Raw genomic sequence first — 21,158 nt, 5'->3', positions numbered from 1 at the left:
TCACTTCACCCAATATAAATTGGCATTCTTATGGTCAGGTTTATCCGTGATTTACTTAAACGGATTAGCATGAGATAAAAGAGCCGTTAATTAAGACATACCAGTAGTGTTAATTGTTCATGCATCAATTGTAACAAACAATTTCATGCCTTTGTTAACATGGCTACTGCCAGCAAACAATATTTCATAAAGGTATTTCTCATTAATCCAATTAACAAATGCAAATGTTAACACAATCATTTTTCTCATGACAGGAAGCCCTCTGCAGTTCTTTGTTGATGCTGTTAATAGTGGAGTAGTGTCAGCCTATGGTCCAGGCCTAAGTTATGGAATGGTCAACAAATCTGCCACATTTACTGTGGTCACCAAGAATGCAGGAGAAGGTAAAATACAATACATAAGAATCAAATATAAAGGCAGATCGACCACTTAATACCACAACTATCAACACTAACCATAAAAGACAGCCCCAAACTGTGCCAGACAAATCAACAGGAGTGTTAAAAATACAAATTCATAACTACTTGGTTTTGTGTGTCAGGTGGTCTGTCCCTGGCAGTGGAGGGCCCGTCTAAGGCAGAGATCACCTGCAAAGACAACAAAGACGGCACCTGCACTGTGTCCTACCTGCCCACGGCGCCTGGAGACTACAACATAATTGTCAAGTTTGACAACAAGCACATTCCTGGCAGTCCTTTTGTTGCCAAGATCACCGGTGAGGAAATGGCTCTCTTTTCCCTTTAGCTTTAAGTCAATTAACTAAAGAACAAAACACCTTTGTCTCACCAAGGGGATGACACAATTACCAGAACATCCCAGCTAAACGTGGGCACTGCTGCTGATGTATCGCTCAAGATAGCTGAAACGGACCTGAGCTCTCTCAGTGCCAGCATTAGAGCGCCCTCGGGCAACGAAGAACCCTGCTTGCTCAAGAGGTTGCCTAACAGACACCTTGGTGAGAAAACAGTCTATTTTAACTAGCAACCACATCTGCAATAACAGGCTTTAAAAAATAGGCCATACTCTGTCAATTGGGGCTGTGCTCACTAATTATTAAGGCAGAAAAAAGCTCATTTGTCCTGATCGTTTGCATGCTGTGTATGTAACATCTTAATTTACTCCCTATTGCCTTTTTCAGGTATCTCGTTTACCCCCAAGGAGGTGGGTGAACACGAAGTGAGCGTGAGAAAGAACGGCGTGCATGTGGCCAACAGCCCTTTCAAGATCATGGTTGGACAATCGGAGATCGGTGAGGCCAGTCGGGTTAAAGCCTTTGGCAAAGGTCTGGTGGAGGCACACACATTTGAGATGGCGGAATTCTTTGTCGACACTCGCAATGCTGGTACGTTCCTTAAAAACTACGTCTGGCTCTTAACAAACGCGGGACATTTCTAAAGTAACAAATTGATTTTCTTTTCCTTTTAGGTTATGGTGGGCTGGCACTCTCTATTGAGGGACCAAGCAAAGTGGATATCAACTGTGAAGATATGGAGGACGGCACTTGCAGAGTAACCTATTGTCCCACAGAACCTGGAAATTACACCGTAAACATCAAATTTGCTGAAAAGCACATTCCAGGTTAGAAGCTAATGCAGAAAAGGCAGAAATGCTCACACTATTAATAACTATAAAATGATTTTGCTAAAGCTTGAATTACTGATTTCACTTCTAAAATAAATTAAAGAATAAAGAATTTGTCTTTTGCAACTCTTTATCAGTTAAAAAATGTTCTTGAGCATTAAGAGAGATTTAAAAAAAACGTATTGTTTGTTGCTTTCTGCCTCCTTTAGGAAGCCCATTCACAGTTAAGGTGACTGGTGAAGGAAGAATGAAGGAGAGCATAACCAGAAAGAGACAGGCATCTTCAATTGCTTCAGTGGGAAGCACCTGTGGACTCAACTTAAAGATTCCAGGTCAATACATAAGAAATGTTCACTAATAACTATAGGCATCTTCTTGCCAGGGTCAGTGTTTAACTATGGTCATAACTTGACATCATTACAACGCAACAGATTGTTGCATGAAGGGAAGAATGGGAATATTTCAGATATTCTAAGAAAGAGGGCAGCAAATGATGTTTCTCACAACCTTCTCCTTTGTTATAGGAAACTGGTTCCAGATGGTTTCTGCCCAGGAAAGGTTAACCCGATCATTTACCCGTAGCAGCCATACTTATACACGCACTGAGCGGACCGAGTTCAGCAAAACCCGTGGCGGGGAGACTAAGCGGGAGGTCCGAGTTGAGGAGAGTACCCAGGTGGGCGGAGGTGGAAGCCCATTCAGAGATGTCTTTGGAGATTTCCTTGGCCGGGAGAGCCTCAGCAGCTTTGCTGGCATAACGGCCAGACCTGAATGTGAGCTCGTTAAACTTGACACTATGCTATATTTCACTGCATTTATGTCATCCACTGTTGCCAAATCATCTGCATTTATGTTTCCCCTTTATGAATCGACCGCAGCAGCTGAGACGGGCTCGCAAGCCATGACGGCTCAGGTCACCAGCCCTGGAGGGAAGACAGTGGACGCTGACATCGTGGATGGAGGAAACAGCACCTACAGTGTGCGATTTATCCCCCATGAGATGGGAACGCACACTGTTAATGTTAAATACAGAGGCCAGCATGTCCCTGGGAGCCCCTTCCAATTTACTGTGGGGCCCATGGGAGAGGGCGGTCCGCACAAGGTCCGTGCAGGAGGCCCTGGTCTGGAGAGAGGCGTAGCTTCAGCACCTTGTAAATTGAATTTCTATTCCGTTAAAATTGGGCTCCAAAAGAACCCAGAATAGTCGATGAGGAGCCACATGGATTCGGCTGTTTTTTTTTTAAATATATATTTTTATCTCCAGCTGAATTTAGCATCTGGACCAGAGAAGCCGGTGCCGGGGGACTGTCCATTGCCGTGGAGGGGCCGAGCAAAGCAGAGATCTCCTTTGAGGACAGGAAAGACGGTTCCTGCGGCGTCTCCTACGTTGTTAAAGAACCGGGTAAATAACTCGCAGGTTGCTTAGTTGTCTTTATTTTCATTTTCATCCAAGCGTATCCTGTCCCAGTTCGTCCGTCAATTTCTCAGTTGTTTTCTTTCTCTCCAGTTTATGTAGCGATGAAAACTAATAAGCCATCTGTTCCCTCAGGTGACTACGAGGTGTCAATTAAGTTCAACAACGAGCACATCCCTGACAGCCCATTCATCGTTCCCATCGCGACACTGTCAGATGAAGCCCGCAGGCTCACGTTCACAAGCCTGCAGGTGAGAACTTACACGCACCCACATGGAGAATTTTAATTTGTTGCCGAAAATAATCAAAACATTTCAGCAGTCACAGCGGCATGAGTGCTTGGAGACACTTTTTTTGCCCTTGACGTGTTGTTGAAGCCGAGACATGGGCTGAATATTATGAAACTGGCTATAAAGGTTGGGATTAACTGTCCCTTGCAAAGTTCATGCTGGGCTATGTGTGGACTCTAAGCTCGTCAATGGCTACAAGGACAACAATAACACAACTTTATTTGGACGGTGGTCCTATTTAGCATTTCATTGACTACTCACACCAAGTTTCATATTGGACTTTCGGATAAAATTTCACAACCTGAATGGGGCAATATAAGATTTTGAAAGGATAATAAACTGATGAAAATCTTACACGGCCACACGATGTTCCAATTGCAGCTCGAAACAAAATTCGTAAGCCGCCTCGTGGTGTAGAAGTTCACTAGCCTGACTTTTGTGCGACCAACCGCGGGCTCGATTCCTGCTGGTATTGGTTGTTTGTCTCTCATTGTGCCCTCCGACTGACTGGCAACCAGTCTAGGGTATAGTTGGCCTTTCGCCAGAAGACATCTAGGCTAGGCTCTAGCAACCCCCGCAACCCTTTCAATGAGGGGCGGTATGGAAGATGAATGAATAAAACAACACAATGAGTCAAGAATTTTTCAAAAATGGTTGCATGACAGAATAAAATATATATGTATTTTTTAATCAAACGTTGGATTCGTTTCCATTTGAGGTTTGATGGCAATCAAGTCCTTTGGTCAGTGTGTTTGTATGATCTCGTCGATTGAAAATGTGGAGAAATCTATTTTTCCACAAACATTTTTTCAATTTCCCTTAGCGTTTAAGGGATGTAGCAGACAACAATTCAGTAGCAGATGGTCTAAGCCACAGACCATATTGTGTTGTCTGCTATAGGGGAAAGTCTTTTTCCAATGCCTGAAATGTTTCACCCAAAAACAAAGACTAAGCTAAGAATGGCCAAACTGCTCAAGGGTTCTCTAAGTTAAGGCAAGAAAAAAATAGGACAGGTCATATACTTAACTAATCAATCAGTGTTTAATTGTAATAGAGGATCTGAAATTAAATAAACCAAACACAATAATTTTCTAGTTTCTAGTAGTAGTCACAAACCCTGTGTAGAGAACTGCAGTCTACCAAAATCAGGGAATATATACATCTATATATTCTCTTCACACTGGCTTTTTTATATGCATTCCCACTTTTTAAAGGCAGCCATATTTAAAATCCCACTTGCTTCATAGACTCGAGGCAGGGGATGCCACTTCAGAGAATTTTCAGTCAGTAAAGGCAACTCGGGAAGTACAATATGCGAGCAGGACTTCAAATGTCAGGCAATCTCTCATATCTGCTGCAGCCCGTCACTAGCCTGCAGGGCAAAAACACTAAACGCCTCACTATAAACTCTGACCTTTCCTGCCTCGCATGCCCAAAGGCTCCATCTATTCTGGTCCAGCCACAATGAATTACACACTCTGCGTCCTTGGAGGGCCACACACATATTATGATAACACTTTTACGTATCTTTTTTTAGGAGAAGGATCTGAAGGTAAACCAAGAAGCGTCGTTTATGGTGCAGCGCAATGGGACTCGCGGTGTAGTAGATGCCAAAGTCCACACCCCCTCTGGGTGTTCTGAGGAGTGTTACGTCACTGAGTTGGATGGCGGTAAGTATCTGACTTTAAAACACTAGTTTGTCTTATTCACACAGCATGTTTGAATAACTGAATTAAAGATTTGCCTGGGTACTATTCACAAACCAAAATTATACATGATAAATACATGCTTGAAGTAAATTGGAACTTTGCATATCACCTAGTAGCTGAAATTGATTTATTGGCAAGATATTCTCCCTTATTAAAATAAAACACAAGAGTCTACTACTAAGTGTGAAGAGGAGCTTCAATTCGCACTTAATTGATATCAATTCATAAAGATAAAAATATAATTGACTCTCAACCTAGAGACTCGACATAGAAGTGAATTATGAGCTCTTATACATTACATTGCTATCTTGAGTCTTCCTAGTGTATAAATCCACTATCCATTTCAGACCCTCTTGATGTTATGCATTTTGCTACTTTCAGACAAGACAGCCGTGCGCTTCATTCCACGGGAGAACGGTGTTCACTCCATAGACGTCAAATTCAATGGCTGCCACATCCCCGGGAGCCCTTTCAATGTGCGAGTGGGTGACCCAGGACAGATCGGAGATCCAGGCATGGTTACTGCGCATGGCCCTGGACTGCTAGGTGGAAATACAGGTGAATACAATTGCTGCCATCGATTGGTTTACAAGTGTGCTGCTGGCAGGTCCTTTCGTCTGTGAATCATGAGCATCTTTTCTTGCTCCATAAAGGTGTACCCTCCGAGTTTGTCGTCAACACATGCAATGCTGGGCCGGGGACACTGTCGGTGAACATAGATGGGCCTTCCAAAGTCAAGATGGACTGTTGCGAGTGCCCCGAGGGATATAAAGTTACATATATTCCCATGGCTCCTGGCAGTTATCTCATCACCATCAAATATGGTGGCCCACAGCACATTGTGGGAAGCCCCTTCAAAGCTAAAGTAATAGGTAAATAGATACCCTAATGATTCCCAGAAAAAAGTTTAGAATAAGTTGATGTCTTTTTATGGTTATTTAACTGACAAATGCTGTAATAAAATGAAAGACTGAAAAGTGGGAGATGTTCCACAAAATTGTATGAATTATAGGAACAGAGAGAAAACGATTTGAAAATGTTATTTTCAAGAATTTGTGGTAAAATGATTTGTTTTGCTATACAGATGCATTGACCTGTAATAAATTTGATGACCCATCTCTGTTTCTCGCAGGCGCCAGACTGTCAGGTGGCCACAGTCTCCACGAGACGTCATCCGTCCTAGTGGAAACGGTCACCAAATCGTCCAAAGTGGGAGGCGGAGGCTTTAGCTCATCCACTACGGCCGCTTCGTCCAAGTTGACATCGGACGCTAGCAAGGTGGTCTGCCGCGGAATGGGCTTGACCAAGGCCATGGTGGGCCAGAAAAACAATTTCACAGTCGACTGCGGCAAAGCAGGTGAGGTCGCATGGGCTGATTTTGCACTCACATATCTAGCATTCATCATTTGATGAGTCGCTTAGATTGCCTGATTTGCTCCTGTGTGAGTGTTTTATGAAAACAGCTGTCTGCCCCAGATGGAAGTTTATTGCAAGCTCTCTACGTGATGTACATGTGGAGGCCATGAATGTAGCACACTGAGGGAGGGGATGATAAAACTCATAGGGTTTTCATTTACTATTACATAAATTTGGAAAATTTGTTCATACAACAAGTCATTCAGTTTGTTGGCATCTATTCGTGTACATTTGTTTTCTCATGAGTTGATTCCAAATAGCATGAGTAAACAACCTCTCGCTTCCTTTAAAAGTGAGCAAGCTTGACGAATGTCTGATCTACTTTGAACATCCTGTAATATAAATAATTTACAAATAAACCAACATTTCCAAATTACTCAAATCACACGCAGAAAATGTCTGGCAAAAACGACACCGCATAAGGAAAAAAGTTAATGAGGACAATTTTGACATCCATTTTAAGTGGTGACTGTAATTCTTGAGAATGAGCCGAACCCTATCCTAACTGATTTTTGGAGAGATGTGTGCTACACACCAGACTAGTTAAGGACTTTTCAAATTAAAAACTATAAAAAAATACAACTATTTTTCCCCAGATAAAAATGGGAGTACATTTCATTATTATAATGTCCCAATTGGTAATGAGCCCATTCTAAAAAAAGGAGTAATCAGAAAATAAATCATTGAATTACAAACCCTTAAAAATCAGTTTATCTTATTCAATCTTAATATTGACCATCAGTCATCCCTGTTTTTGTCCACAGGCAGCAACATGCTTATGGTGGGCGTCCATGGACCACATGCTCCATGTGAGGAGGTATACGTGAAGCACATGGGCAACAAGCTCTACAACGTCACCTACACAATCAAGGACAAGGGTAGCTATACAGTCATCGTCAAATGGGGTGACGACAGTGTCCCCGGGAGCCCTTACAAAGTGTCCGCACCATAAAATCAAAGATCTCCTCGCCAATTTTCTATATCACCATCAGCCAACCCCATGCCCTCATCACCACTGTCATTTCGACGGACTCCACTTTGGACTGATAACAATTGACTGCACTAAAGCTTAAGGAGGCTTCAGTGGGAAAAATGTGTGTGTGTGTGTGCCAAATTGTGTGTTCAATCTCAGTCACTGATTTTACAAAGAAATATAAGCAAGTCAAGGCTACAGTGTGGTTTATGATTGTGAGTTTTCTTTCTTTCTTTGCTAATTTGCGCAAGTGTTATACTGTATGTGAATGTTAATAGCCAACGTACTCCGCAACATTGACATGTGGCATACTTTGGTTTTTGTATGTTTTGAATGATTGCCTTTTTGTTATATTAACCTATTTTTGCAGACCCAATAAAGATTTAATGGATACACTTCTCCAAAGTGTCTATTTCTTTTTAAATTGTTTATGATTTAGTGTGAGGATGAGATTGCAGATTAAAAACAAGCTCTGAACGCTTTCTCCTTACTTATTCTGCTCTAGTTATTGATTAAATTCACATCAAATCCATCTTCTTATCTGGCATATTCGAACCTTGGCCAGTTTCTTAAATCTTAATCGGATTTCTCTCGAAAACATTCCAAACCCAGTGGGAAATTTTGAATGTAGTAGTCGATTTTACAAATGTGTTGACTTATACATCTCAGTCCAATAGTGTTGTGAGCCCGTGCAATAAATTACCGCCACATTTTCCTGTAATTCCTTCCCATGTGGTCTGCTGACTGGCAATTCTCTCTTAATAACGGAAGCTCTCCTTTGAGAGTCTGAGCCCTTTCAAAAAGCTTTGGATAGCCCTTTTCGTATGGAAATTAGAACGTAACTATATGGCAGCGTGACTACTGTATTATGCGCTCTCATAATGGAAGCCTATTTGTCTAAACGCAATCACAAGATGGCAGCATAGTCAAACTGTCTTCCATATCAACATTGCAGATCCAAATCATCTTTGTTGCCCAATGAAGATGAACTACATACCCAAATAGCGTAAAGAAAACAGAGGAGTCACCTTCTATTGTGTGCATAATTAATCCTGTCTACTGTGCAACGACACTGGAGGTTGTTTCCATTGTTGCACCTTCAGGGGGATGAAGGACCACAAACTGAAGTAGACCCAAAAATAAAACGTGGTAGGCATTTGGTATTGTTGCTTGCTGTGTGGAATCTTCCAAATGCTCACTAGGGTATCTGGAGGTCAGCAACGCAACACCGCCATACAACTTATCCTCACTAGGGTTCACGAGAGCTGCTGGAGCATATCCCAGCAAACTATGGACCCCAGGTGGAAGACACCCTAGATAGGTGGCCACCCAATCACAAGGCATATGAAGATAGACAATCATTCATGCTCAAACTTACACCTAGAGGCAATTATGTTTGATCAACTAACCTACCATGCATGTATTTAGTATGTGGGAGGAAACCAGAGTACCTGGAAAAAACCCACCCAAGCCTGTGGAGAACATGTAAACTCCAGACAATTAGGTCCGAACCTGGGGTTGAACCCCTGATGTCAGAGTTGTGTGGCCAACACACTAACCACCCATTCACCGGGGCACCCGTCAAATAGTTTGTCCATTTAGATTTAAAACATTTAAAGTTAAGAAAAAAGTCACTGATGGTGTATTGGTGATTTTTCATGACTTTACTGCAGGATCAATTTCCACTCGGTGGCGGTATGATTTAGGGTGCAAATGGTTGCCTGTCTAAAACTGACTGGTGACATGTCTAGATGTTGTCCGCCTTTCGTCAAACATCAGCTAGGATGGACTCCAACTACAAGTAACCCTGACAAGGATTAGTTGATGGAAATGTTCAAATATGATTTAGGCAGCCATATAAAAATAAATAAGTCAGCTGTGTCTAGAAGCAAGCAAAAATTACCAAGTAAAATAGCTTCAAAAAGACATCCTGGGCATTTCCAACACTTTCTCATAAACTTTATAAAATGACTTCAAGGGTTAGAAGATAAAAAGTTCATGAAAATAAAAGGGCTTTTGGTGTTTGTATGTTGTAGTTCATACAGTGAATATGCATTCATTATTTGGATTTTTACTCCTTTTTAAATTGACAGACGATTATTGCACAGCAGCAATCTATTTTCCAGTGATGATTGAAGAATGAATAATTGTACCGTAGTACCATTCTTCACGTCGAGAGTAAAGGAGAGGAGCCTATAATTAGGTGCTAATTTTCTCCTCTTCCACTGTGACGTGACGCTGGGGGCCATTAAGAGGCAAGATGAGCAGTGGCAAGCAAACTGCTCTCAGGCCATCTGGCAAAATGACGTTGGGTCCAAAGCGCAACACACCCACGTCAGTCTATCCTTGCCCGACACCTGTGCGTCTGTCCAGAGCAACATCTTTACCAGGAGTCATTGCCAAGTGGATTAAAACGTTATGGAAGAATGCAGTAAGTGGGGGAGGGAGATGAGAAGAGGGGGATGTATATGGGGGGCAAAGAAAGGGGAAAACAGCGTAGGAGGAAGAGAGGGAGAAAGGTGGATTAGAGCAAGAATAGGATTAAAAGAATCCAGATGAAAGAATGGCTCTGAAAACAACCATTCTGAAATGTGGAAGGGTACAAACAAAAATAAAATGTAGATTGCTCCACATGCCATGCCAGCATGCTAATGCAGCATGCAGTTGAATCCTGTGAGCAATGACATGTTGGTAAGTGCATGTTGTTGCAATGGGTTAGAGCGTTATTAACGGCACACCACGGGGGTTCCATGTTGGGGCTGATGGGGGTCGGCTGCATGAGGCTCAAACATTTCAGTCGACTGCTCTCGTGCACATGCACACGATTATGGTGTTAAGTGATAAAAAAATGTCCTAAAATGTTTCTACAGACACAACTGCCAACTGCTGTCTAATCCGAACTCCCTTTCATCTCACTTTACTTCCTTTTTCTCGCTTTCTTTCTCTCACGCTCTTATTTTGGTGTGGTTCATGTCGAATGTGTGAATGCATTCCGATTTGGAATTGGTGAAGTGACATTGTAAAATAATCGACACCAGATAAATGTAGGTACTTTTTTGTCACTCGTTCCCCATTTCACTAATTCCCACATAGGACACAATTGAGCCCAGCCCATCTAAAAACAGGCAGTAAGCAGGTTTCACCTTGATTTGGTTGCCAGTCAAAGATAGGGCACACTAACACATGCTCTTACTTGCTCCTTTTTCTTTAATCCCTTGTTAATTTCCACAACTGCCCTTTCGTATTCTATTCGCTTTCACTTTTCGCTCTTGATTTCTGTTTCTCTCCAAGGAGTCAAACCAACTGGCTTTACTGTTCCTTGTGATACAAAATTGTTCCATGACTACTCCTGGAACTCCAAATACACAAAACCATAAATAAAAAGGCATTGTAGACGAGTGTATGAATTTATCAGCATTAGTACTTAGTATAGGAGGTCGTTAAGAGACAGAAAGGTCGGTGTTTTGAATCCCATCTTTAGCCCATTATCCAACTACGCGTTTCACAAGCAACAAGTCAAGCAAATTTCCTTTCATATTCCACAACTCAATGAACCATTCCAACATTGAAATTATTGAATCAATTCAGAAATCTGAAGATTTTTTGAATGTATCTACAACATTTGCAGACAAAAAACCTTCTTGGTGTTTATCCCATTCATGTAATATTAATTGCAATCGACAAATTGCAAGAATTTGAGTTAAAATTTCATAATTAAGAATCATTTTCCACAATTATATCTTTCAAATTTCTTAAACTGTTTGAAAAACAATTTCATATTGCCAAATTCATCCAAGTAATTTGGGAAAATATTGTTAATACTTGGTATTTTTTGATTATTTTTCTATAGTATTTTCTCCATCCTTCCACATTACTTGAGTGAGTCAAACCATACCAAGTCTCACATTCTTCAGCTCAACAATCCCATTAATTCCACAGCATTTCAATTTAGCGTGAGCTTTTCAGCATCCCAATACAATTTCTCCAAAAATTGGATTTTGTAGTTTCCATTATTTCGCTACTCTCTTTCCCCTGCTACGTGCTCGACTCTGACCTTTATTTATTAGTGTGGCGTCTCTCTTCAGGTTCTAATGGAAATCCCTAAAGAGAGTTTTACAAGATGCTGACCTCTCCAGGAGAAGCCAAGGAGAAAAAACCTCCCATGTAAGGCTGAGTAAGCCAGAAAACAAACAGCTAAACGAATATTTGTACAAGCAAATGGCTGCCTGTCTAGATTAATGAATGGACGTGTTGAAAAAATGAGAGGGGTGTTATGTGTTTGTGTGTGTGTGTGTGTGTTAAGGGGCTACTTTTGTTGCAATTCACCCATTTGTACGCCAATGGCAGCCCCAGGCCTTCTTTGTAATTGCTTCATGCATAGTTGATACAGCGCACAGTCAAGCAAATACACTAGATTTCCTCTGCATTTATGTCCACGAATGCACTAACATTTACAGGCCAACAGCGCAGTCTGGCATCCTTTAATGGATGAGCGCATGGTGTTGGCGAAAGCTCATCATTCACACACACACGGGGCCGATTGAAAGGTATCTTGCTTGGCCTGTGGCCGAATCACGATTATATTGTTTTATTCATATAGAACAAATATGAAATATTCATAAGAGTAGTGTTGTGAATGACTCCTTCTCTCCAAGTAGTTCATCTCACTTGCTTACAAATTTTGATTAAAGAATATCTGGCAAACAGTGGTGGAAAATTGGTTACTGTTGCATGCTGTGGGATGAAAAACAACACACATGCAAATATAATAGATGGAAGAAGGTCCCAATGGAAAGCGGTAGCTTGTATGAGAATACTTAAAACATGGAGTTGGTTCAGCCTACTAGTACTTTATATGGATAAAACGCAATAGGACACACCTTGCAAGCTATAGACATTTCAATTAGGGGGAGGACAAGGTATCCTTATGACCTTCCCCCACACTGAATCTTTAATTCTTGATAGCACAAAAAGATTCTAACTTTCTGGGGAAAGTTAGAAGAAGGGCAACATTTTTTTTTCCATAGAAAAAAGAACACTGCTGTGATGCAGTGTTCAAAAAATGGTGAATGAATAATATATAATATACAGTTGCCTGTGAAGAATGGTCTATGTTTTGTTTTTGTGTTTTGTTAGAACAGCATTTGTTTTAAGGCTCATGACTATCGTGACATTTAAATTAGTTTCCGTGACAATGTCAATGGGACTTTATGGACGATGTTATTATTAAATTATGTTTTTATTGGAAAACTACGCTTATGATAAACATTTTTTCTATTGAAATATACAAAGTTTAGGCTTTTTCAGTTTTATATGAGGCTTTACATAAACACATTTAAGCAAGTATGCTTAAATGTATTTTAGTATGTATTTTTGGTGTCCCAAACGTGATATTATACGAAAACCCACTTATTGACAGAAGAAGTGAGAAGAGATGCAACCTAAGACTTCGAGAATACTATGCTTTCATCACTTAATGTGTTTTTAAAAAAAGACACATTGGAACTGCACTAAAAAAGAAATTATGGTATAAATCTAATATGGATTTCCACTAATTGCACATAGATGGTGGACTTATTCTTCCGAATAAATGAAGGGTACACATTGCTCTTAATATAGATGCAATGATCTTTTGTTTGACCATTGTAATCTATGCTGGTCCTTTCAATGTTGTGCATCTAACTTTCAGGTCCTTTTGAAAGATGGATGAGTGGAAAGCAGATGGGACATAACAAATGTAGTATACTAAAAGGTTGACACAGCAGTTTTCACTGCAGGCGCACAAGCTCACTTAAACACCGGTACCCTTTCATGTGCACCCATACTTAAAAACACCTACACAAATAAGTACACCACACACCCCTGCCCACACTTATTTAAACACAACTATACACAGTACATTTAAAAAATACAAATTAAACCCTGATACTTGAGCACACGAACACACACAAATGCTTATTTTGATACACTCAAACACATCCTCTGCATAGTAAAAGGACAACAAAATTAAATAAACTACACTCAAAAATCACTCTAATCCACTCATTCAAAGTACACTTCAAAAATCCAATTTTTAACAATTGCTAAAACACTTAATCTCATTCTTCTAACCAAATTCTTCATATGCTAAATCCATTTTTTCAGATCAAAACCTTTTCACCAGTCCATAAAACTGTGTTCAGGTGCTTTACACCCACTTTTAAAAACTCATTTGGTATTTTTGCTAAACTTTATAAACATTCTTAATCTCTAGTCACATTTCCCAGATTGCCAATGGGGCTTGCTTTAGAACAGAGGAAGGATTTTTAGATAACCAGTACAAAGCATCCGATTTTACACTCCAAAAATTTGGACTGTATGGCAGGACTTGGCTCAAAGTCACCTAAGGGGGGCCCTACTGAAATTGACCCTAGATTTAACTTGACCAAGCCACAAACTGCTGTCATTTTCTTTGTAAAATAAACCAAAATAAGAACAAAACACAGTTTAAAACACATTTCGCTATTAGCTAGAAAGTCAGTGTCCTTACCGGAAGTGATGTTCCAGTGCTTCGTGCGCTGCTTCCTCTTCCATTACGTTTTCCCAGCAATGGAGGGGGGACAAAATTCCAAATAGCCATAAATAAGCATCATGGCTGTGCTCTGAAAAGTAGAGTGTGGACAAAATAGATTTGTTTAGTATTTTTTTTTACAGTTGAAACATCAAAGTCAGAGCGGGAGCATTGGATATTGCACTTAGCCCTGAATAACGGTTCAGATGGGTCAAGGGGAAATGGCTGTATGGCTTACATACGATTTTGTCAGAATCTATAGAGGCAAGATCTAAAGCCAAACTTAAACAGAGGTAACCATTCTAATTTCCAAGTGTAAGGCGTTCTAGAGTGCTCGAGCCTGAACCTTTTGACTTCGGGTTCGCCAAGAAATGTACTCGTTGCGAATGAAGGTTCCTGAAAGGAACATTCAGTGGTATTAGGTGAAAAAACAAGGTCCTAAGACCAATAGTATTTTATGAGTATCAGCCCAGACCTTAAAATCTAACTGCAATTGAATCAGGAGCCAGTGAAAGTTGGTCAGTATGAGGTGGAATTAATTTGTTTTAATTTTATCGTCCGCGTCAGAGGTCTGCAGCATTCGGAGCTAATTGCAGGCTTTTAATTGTAGCTATGGGAACACCAGAAAGCACCACAGTACAATAGTCTAAACAACACATAGCAAGTTGTGAGAGTAAAATTAGGAACTTTTGTAAATGCAGTTAGAAGTAAAAAATGTTTTTTAGATGATAAGAAAATGATTGAACTTTTAAAGCAATTGGAAAAACTATAAGCACTATAAACCTGTAGCATGTGTTATCTGTCCTAACCCAATATAGAATGAATCTAGTCTAGTATTTTCTACATCCAAAACTGGAATGCTTGATATAGTAATCAACAGCACTTAATTTTGCAAAGTAATATTATGGTAGAGTGATTTATTTATCGTATTTAACAAAATTGTGTTTTAGTTAGTGTCAAAACACAAAAGCTTTTCCAGTCATTCAGGCTTGTGGACTTGTATTCATGAAGAGTGACATAAAGTTAATGGCTGGGCTCCATGTAGTGAATGACTGGCAACTGTAGGCAGCAGGAATGACAAGCGAGACCCTTTCTGAGTGACCGAACGAGTCTGGATCCCGACCCCGTTGCAGAGCAGCGGGTGCATGTGTGGGGCCAAAGTCCCCATGTTGCCATCTTTAATTAGAGCCAATCCCTCTGCCCCTGTGCTCTGTGGCACTATGGTGGAGGAGGGTTGGAGCACTAATGGATGGCCCACCCGCAGCGTGCCTGTCCTTCATGTGCTGTGATAGCACTGGCCCACGCTCACGGTGAACTGCAGATTAGAGGCAAATCACACAACTTGTTTGTCCTCTACACGCCAGGGCAGGACTTTTCAAGGAGAGGCCCTGATGGATTGGCTCGGACCTGTGCGACAGATGGGCCGCCGTGTGACTGATGTCTGTGTAGTTGTCATGGTGATAGCACTGTGTTGTAGTGTTGGAAAAATATATATATATAAATAAGAACATAATGAAATAAATTACTTCTATAAAGATATCATTTACTTTATGTACATAACGGTAGTTTGTGTATGTGTGTGTGTTGGATGTGTCTTTAAGGGACTTGGCCTAGTCATGTGATCTGTCTGGTTTTGAGTTGTTCACTCGCTATATTCAGTACAGCATCTTTTTGTGAGTGTTCTCCTTTTGTGTTTCTTTGTTTAATGTGTCTCTCGGTTCAATAAAAGGCAAAGATCAACATGATTAGTGACAGTGTTTATCAATTTATAAATGGCAGAACACCAAATAATTTGCTCCAGTTTTTTTCCCCACTTTGCCCTGGAAGATAGCTTGTAATTTATATGTTGATTAGCGGCCCATGGCAAACAGCGGCCAAGTATTTGAAATAAATATTTTGGGCACCCAACAGCACCTTAAATTATTACTGACCTGGCATAAGAGTTTTTCGAGATGTTTACTCATCCTATTTTTTGCTTTGACTTTACTTTGCAGATGCCAACTAGAGGCAATCATTAAGTGCTGTTTAGTGGCATGTTGCTCAAATTCCTTTGCATCAAGCAGCAGCAGCAGCTTTGGAAAAGAGGCTTCCTTGGCTGTTGCATTTAACCTTGCACCATAGCAGGCATAAACATACTATTTGACTCAGTTTGCTGGTAATCAGAGAAATTCCTCTTATAGTCTTTAAAGACCCCCATTTGTTTCATTGCTATAATGTCAAGGTGTTTTAGTTGTTTTTTCACCCCAATAAATTCAATTGCTGCATTGGAAAAATGGTTAATACATCGTGTAGGAAATTGCTGCAACACGAATACTTGCAGGTGTAAGACTTTCTTTTTTTTGTCCGACCAAGCAGTGACCTGGGTGGATTGAGCACATAATAGGAAGTATAACTACCAAGTTGTTGATTCAAATCCAGAACTCAAGAAACCACTTCATAGGTTTCTTTTTGGAAGAGGGGGGGATTTAGGTGAAGAGAGCATAGTCGTAATTACCTCAGTTTATTTGGCACTGTGGATGCTCAATGAGCTATAAGCAAAGTTACTATGGTCCCATTGAGGTAATCGTTTCAAAAAGCTGCAAGTGCCTGGACCACTGATGGGGAAATTGGAAGGGGTGGTATCCTGTAATTTCTCACACCACTGAAGCGTGTCCTGTGTGGGGCCAGCGATTCGGGCTAGTTTGAAATCGAAGCATAATTTACTTTCCTCCCTGTTGGGAACCCAAGTCATTGCTTCTGACATGCTTTTAACACAAGATGTTATCCAGGACTTCCGTCAGCCCTTAGGACCTACCTGCTTTGTTAATTTTGTTTTTTTTATTCTTTGCCGCGAAAAAAAAAAAAAACTTCTTAATTATTGTGCACAGATGTTTCTATCCCTGAACCACCATCTTGAAATTGCTGGACAGTAAGACATTTCATTGGATTCTCAGCACAGATGGTGTGTTAATATTTCCATAATGGAATTCAGAGCACATCCTACCAAAATTTCACTAATTGATCACAGCATTGGGTCTGGCTGAATGTATGTCCCTTGGGCTGCAGAAGGGGGCACAGAGTTCCCAAATATTTAAGCAGATCGATCTTTTGGAGGATAAATAATAGCTCAGCTCAACTGTTGGACCTGCATACGCTGGCTCTAAGCAGCATGGGGAGAATTTGTAAGGTTGCCATGTGAGCTTTTTCCTGAGAAAACTATGATCATGGTTTATCCCCTGATTTGACAGATGACATCTAAAAAGTAGATTTTCCCTAGCAAACAGCCAAGACTCACAGTGCCTGCATACAAGGGTGCAGTCAGGGATTTGGGGGCCAATGAAAAGAAATATTACTGAGCCTTGGCATTATAACCAGCAAAGATTTATTCACTCTGCTTACATAAACCTATGCATTCAAAGGATATCTTTGGCTGTCATTGCCCCAAATTTAAATATTTCCGAATTATAATGTTATCCAGGTGCTTTTTGATACCCTTTCAGTGATAGAGAAATTTGGTGAACTGCTATTTTCGCTGCCAACATGTTATGTCCCATATAGTGTTGTTTTCTCAACCATTCCTTTCATCAAGTCAACATGACGAGCTATGACAAGCATTCACTTTATTGACAAAAAAGTGATGACAAGTGGGTATGGGTTTTTCTTGATGGCTATAGCCTGGATGACAATTGTCAGCAGAAAGTGTCAGTGAAATGTGGAATGATTGGAAGAGTAAGTAAAACAAGTATGTATTCGATGTATGTGTGCTGCATAATAGAAGGCGCTTTTCCTGAACCAAGTGTCTTGATCAAGCGTAAATGGCACAACGGTGGAATGCAAGTTGAAAATAGGGAAAACGCGCTTCACTTGGGTTCAAGTGCTATGCCAAATGCTCATGGAGGGCTTGCTGTTTGTGGGTAAAATGCAGCAAATAGCCAGGGGCAAATGGGAAATATTTTTCTCAACGAGTAAAGAAATACAAAACGTTGCCATCTTAACGCCAAGACTGATATATACACATACACAGACCATATTTTACGGGTTCAGTGTGACTTATAGTCTGAAAAGTATGTTTATTTCAAGACATGCTGCCCCCCAAAAAAGCCACTAACACACCACCAAAAAAAGGCACACTCACTTTGATCAGAGCAGCCATCTTCTGCAGAATTGTTTTGATAAGCTTCTGTAATGTCACAACATTTATTCCCATCCAGTAATGCATGAATTTTTTAACTTCAACTTGCATTGATGGTGGTAGAGTCAGAAAACTGCACAACGCATTGTTCAGCACATTCTAAAGATTCTCAGTAGGGTTAGAGATTGGACTCCAGAGCAATGAAAGAATATCATGTGGTTTGAGGAGTCCAGATTTACACTGTTCCAGAGTGATGGATGCAATAGGGTAAAAAAATAGGCAGATGAAGTGGTGTACCCATCATGCATAGTGCATATTGTGGGCTTACATTTCACGGTGGTTTGTGGTTCATAATAGAGATTCACTACAGTCAATAAGTGCATTTGCGCAGCTTGACACAAGGAATGTCACTTGAATGTAATGCATCATTTCTGCATCAGAAGGCCATGAGGTGTGCATTGATTAATACCCAACTCACAAGGACACACACACACCGACGCCACATGCCTCGCTGACACTTGGTCTCCTTTCTGTGCACTCTCAGCCATCACTAATGACATGATGCTTACATTATTTAGATTCTGGAAACAAGTTGCCTCATTTATTAACACTCATATTGCATTCCCATGTAGGCCTACATTGAGGCCACATTAGTGCCATGCGGGTTTACGTCATCCTGTGAATTTAATCAAGCATGTTGCCTATAGTGTATGCGGGCACATGTGGTTGTGCGTAGATTTGCTGCAGGCTTCGCATGGGGACGTCCTATGTCATCAATGTGAAATATGCATTAGATATCGTGCATTGACGCTTGTGCATGCAATTCATTACAGCCATCGTTACTGACGGTTGGGAAGATAATGAGAGAAATGACGGGACAACAGGATTATTGGGAGACACTGGAGGGCACATGAGCTGACAGCAATAACCATGCAGTTGACAGCAATAACCATGCAGTTGACTGCAATAGTATTTTGCAGTTGCTTTAGCAACGACACGCTATCACGTGATTGGCGAGCTAGATATGCTAATCTTTTGCTTCTTGAATTGGACTACCTGATTGGTCAAAGACGTATATGAATCATCTGACGGAGGACGATAGGTTAAATGTACCGTAGACTGCGCGCCAGTCAGTTGCAACGCACACAGAGACAGACAAATATTCACACTGCCATTGAAATCGATCCCACGCTGCCCACACTTATTATTTCTATTTTAGGATTTAAGTATTGAGAAACTGTTTTAAAACAGTCAGCACTAATGAGGATGTTATTTTTTTTTTACGGCAGAAACTGATAATGCGGTCAGAACGACATTATACCACCAAAAAATACATTAATTAAGTCTACTTTCTCTATCATGAGCAAGTATAGTGGTACCATAGTACTATATTATCTCGAGCTGTGTTAATTACTGCAATTCTCTTCTATCTGGTCTTCATTAAAGTGTTTGAAAAAACTCTTAGTGATTTAAAATTACTGCAGAATTCAGCAGTGATTCGGCTCTACCAGAAAGAAAAGCACATTACACTGATTTAGTAGCCCTGCCTTTTCTGTTCGTGTGTTTCAGGTTCGAGTTCTTTCACTAATTCATTAAACCCTTCATGGTCTTGAGTCGTCTTATCTAGCGGTCCTTCTTCTACTATAAAACCCTTGAGATCTCAACTTCATCAGTACTGACCTTTTAGTTCTACCGGGAGTCAGATTAAAGACCAACTGCTAGATGTCATACAGTCATTGTCTGTGGAACAGAATAATGGAAGAGCTCAGAGCTACAAAGGTTGTTGATATTGCGGCACGTTATTTGCCAGTGGATTTCCAAGCAGTCAAACCCTGAATTTAATATTGTTTTCTCTTATCATGTACAGTTTATAGTATGTATGCAGCAAAATCCACCCTTTTCATTCAATAATTTTCTGAACTGCATATCCTAACAAGGATCGTGGGGGTGCTGGAGCATATCCTAGCTAACTATGGGCACCTGGCGAGGGACAATCGCAGGACACAAGGATATGCACCACCATTCACGCTCACACTCATACAAGGGGCAATTTAAAAAGTGTTCTGCCATCCTACCCTACATGTTTTTTGGGATGTGGGAAGAAATCAGAGTACACGGTCAAAACCCACATAAGCCTGGGGAGAATATGCAATAGGAATTGAAGGACACAAAGCCAACCGTTTTACTTTTATTTGGTTATGGCTAGTCTTTGTGTTCTGTGGTCTGTTTGTGGATTAAGAGAAATCTAATGATGGCTGTAGCCATCTGATTGTGTAGTGAGTCACTCGCCTGACTTTGGAGCGGGCAGGCGTGGGCTTGATTCCCTCTGGTGGTGGTATAATTGTGAGTGTGAGAAATGCCAGAAGAACAAGCTCCTTTAGAGTAGTATATATAGTTTTCATAAGGAACTTCAATAGCAACGATATAATGAAATTATGACAAAACACATTTTACTATGGTCTTTGCAATATATAGGATGCAACAATATTGGCCTTGTCTGTTGTTGTAGCCATAAGCATATTCACCACGTGGTGGACATAAACTAAATTATCCACATATTGGATATGGGGAATAAGAAGGACGGCGCTGCCGAGTCAATTATATCCTCCAGTCAGGGAAAATCAAGTTAAAAGTAATCCTACTATTGGATTTACCAGGAGGTCTAAAACACATGATTGCCAACATTTTTCTTTGTTTACCGGATGTGTAAATCGCTATCTGCTCCTCGATAAATTATACATAATACGCACCGGTTATTTCGTTGCCTTGCAGTGGCCAAAGCAGTCGATAAAAACTGCTTTAAGCATCTGTGATAAATCAATGTCAGACTACAGATAAGAGGCCGTCATTTCTTTTTGTGCAACATACTCCCTTTTCTATCTTGTAGAGTCACAGATGATGAAACAGTGTAAAAAAAGGGCATAAATACAAGGTCCTGGGCCCAATTTTCATAGAGCAAGTAAATCTGACATTTTATGAACAGGCACAAGCCTGTGCTTTAAAGAGAGGGTAGAATGCATTGGTTTTGGGCATTAACAATTCTGTCTCATTTGCACCACAAAGCAGGCTTTACTACCCGTCCTCCTCTTTATGGAAGGGGGAAACAGGTTTGAT

The 21,158-nt window shown here is 40.6% G+C and overlaps 2 protein-coding genes across 4 annotated transcripts in view; one reads left to right on the top strand and one right to left on the bottom strand.

Annotated features, from left to right (window-relative positions):
- Nucleotides 1-7,781, top strand: part of LOC144211672 (filamin-C-like) — a 30,952-nt gene extending 23,171 nt beyond the window's left edge. The window contains exons 32-46 of one of the 2 annotated variants that reach the window (XM_077739092.1): nucleotides 255-383; nucleotides 542-715; nucleotides 791-955; nucleotides 1,139-1,342; nucleotides 1,426-1,578; nucleotides 1,791-1,913; nucleotides 2,106-2,354; nucleotides 2,463-2,732; nucleotides 2,846-2,983; nucleotides 3,131-3,246; nucleotides 4,823-4,955; nucleotides 5,376-5,552; nucleotides 5,648-5,866; nucleotides 6,127-6,351; nucleotides 7,175-7,781. In XM_077739092.1, the coding sequence (XP_077595218.1) occupies nucleotides 255-383; nucleotides 542-715; nucleotides 791-955; nucleotides 1,139-1,342; nucleotides 1,426-1,578; nucleotides 1,791-1,913; nucleotides 2,106-2,354; nucleotides 2,463-2,732; nucleotides 2,846-2,983; nucleotides 3,131-3,246; nucleotides 4,823-4,955; nucleotides 5,376-5,552; nucleotides 5,648-5,866; nucleotides 6,127-6,351; nucleotides 7,175-7,362 (2,663 nt within the window). In that variant the 3' untranslated portion in view covers nucleotides 7,363-7,781. Of the gene's footprint in view, nucleotides 1-254; nucleotides 384-541; nucleotides 716-790; nucleotides 956-1,138; nucleotides 1,343-1,425; nucleotides 1,579-1,790; nucleotides 1,914-2,105; nucleotides 2,355-2,459; nucleotides 2,733-2,845; nucleotides 2,984-3,130; nucleotides 3,247-4,822; nucleotides 4,956-5,375; nucleotides 5,553-5,647; nucleotides 5,867-6,126; nucleotides 6,352-7,174 lie in introns of both variants that reach the window. The other variant, XM_077739084.1, reaches the window with a different exon arrangement.
- LOC144211700 (uncharacterized) overlaps nucleotides 1-21,158 on the bottom strand; it is a 99,345-nt gene that overhangs the window by 13,946 nt on the left and 64,241 nt on the right. For both annotated transcript variants that reach the window (XM_077739125.1, XM_077739133.1), the window contains exon 6: nucleotides 13,913-14,024. In XM_077739125.1, the coding sequence (XP_077595251.1) occupies nucleotides 13,913-14,024 (112 nt within the window). The remainder of the gene's footprint in view (nucleotides 1-13,912; nucleotides 14,025-21,158) is intronic.

Source organism: Stigmatopora nigra, chromosome 2 (genome assembly GCF_051989575.1).
Source record: "Stigmatopora nigra isolate UIUO_SnigA chromosome 2, RoL_Snig_1.1, whole genome shotgun sequence".
Lineage (NCBI taxonomy): Eukaryota > Metazoa > Chordata > Actinopteri > Syngnathiformes > Syngnathidae > Stigmatopora > Stigmatopora nigra.
The sequence above is the reverse complement of the archived record's forward strand: the minus strand, read 5'-3'. Positions and strand labels throughout refer to the sequence as shown.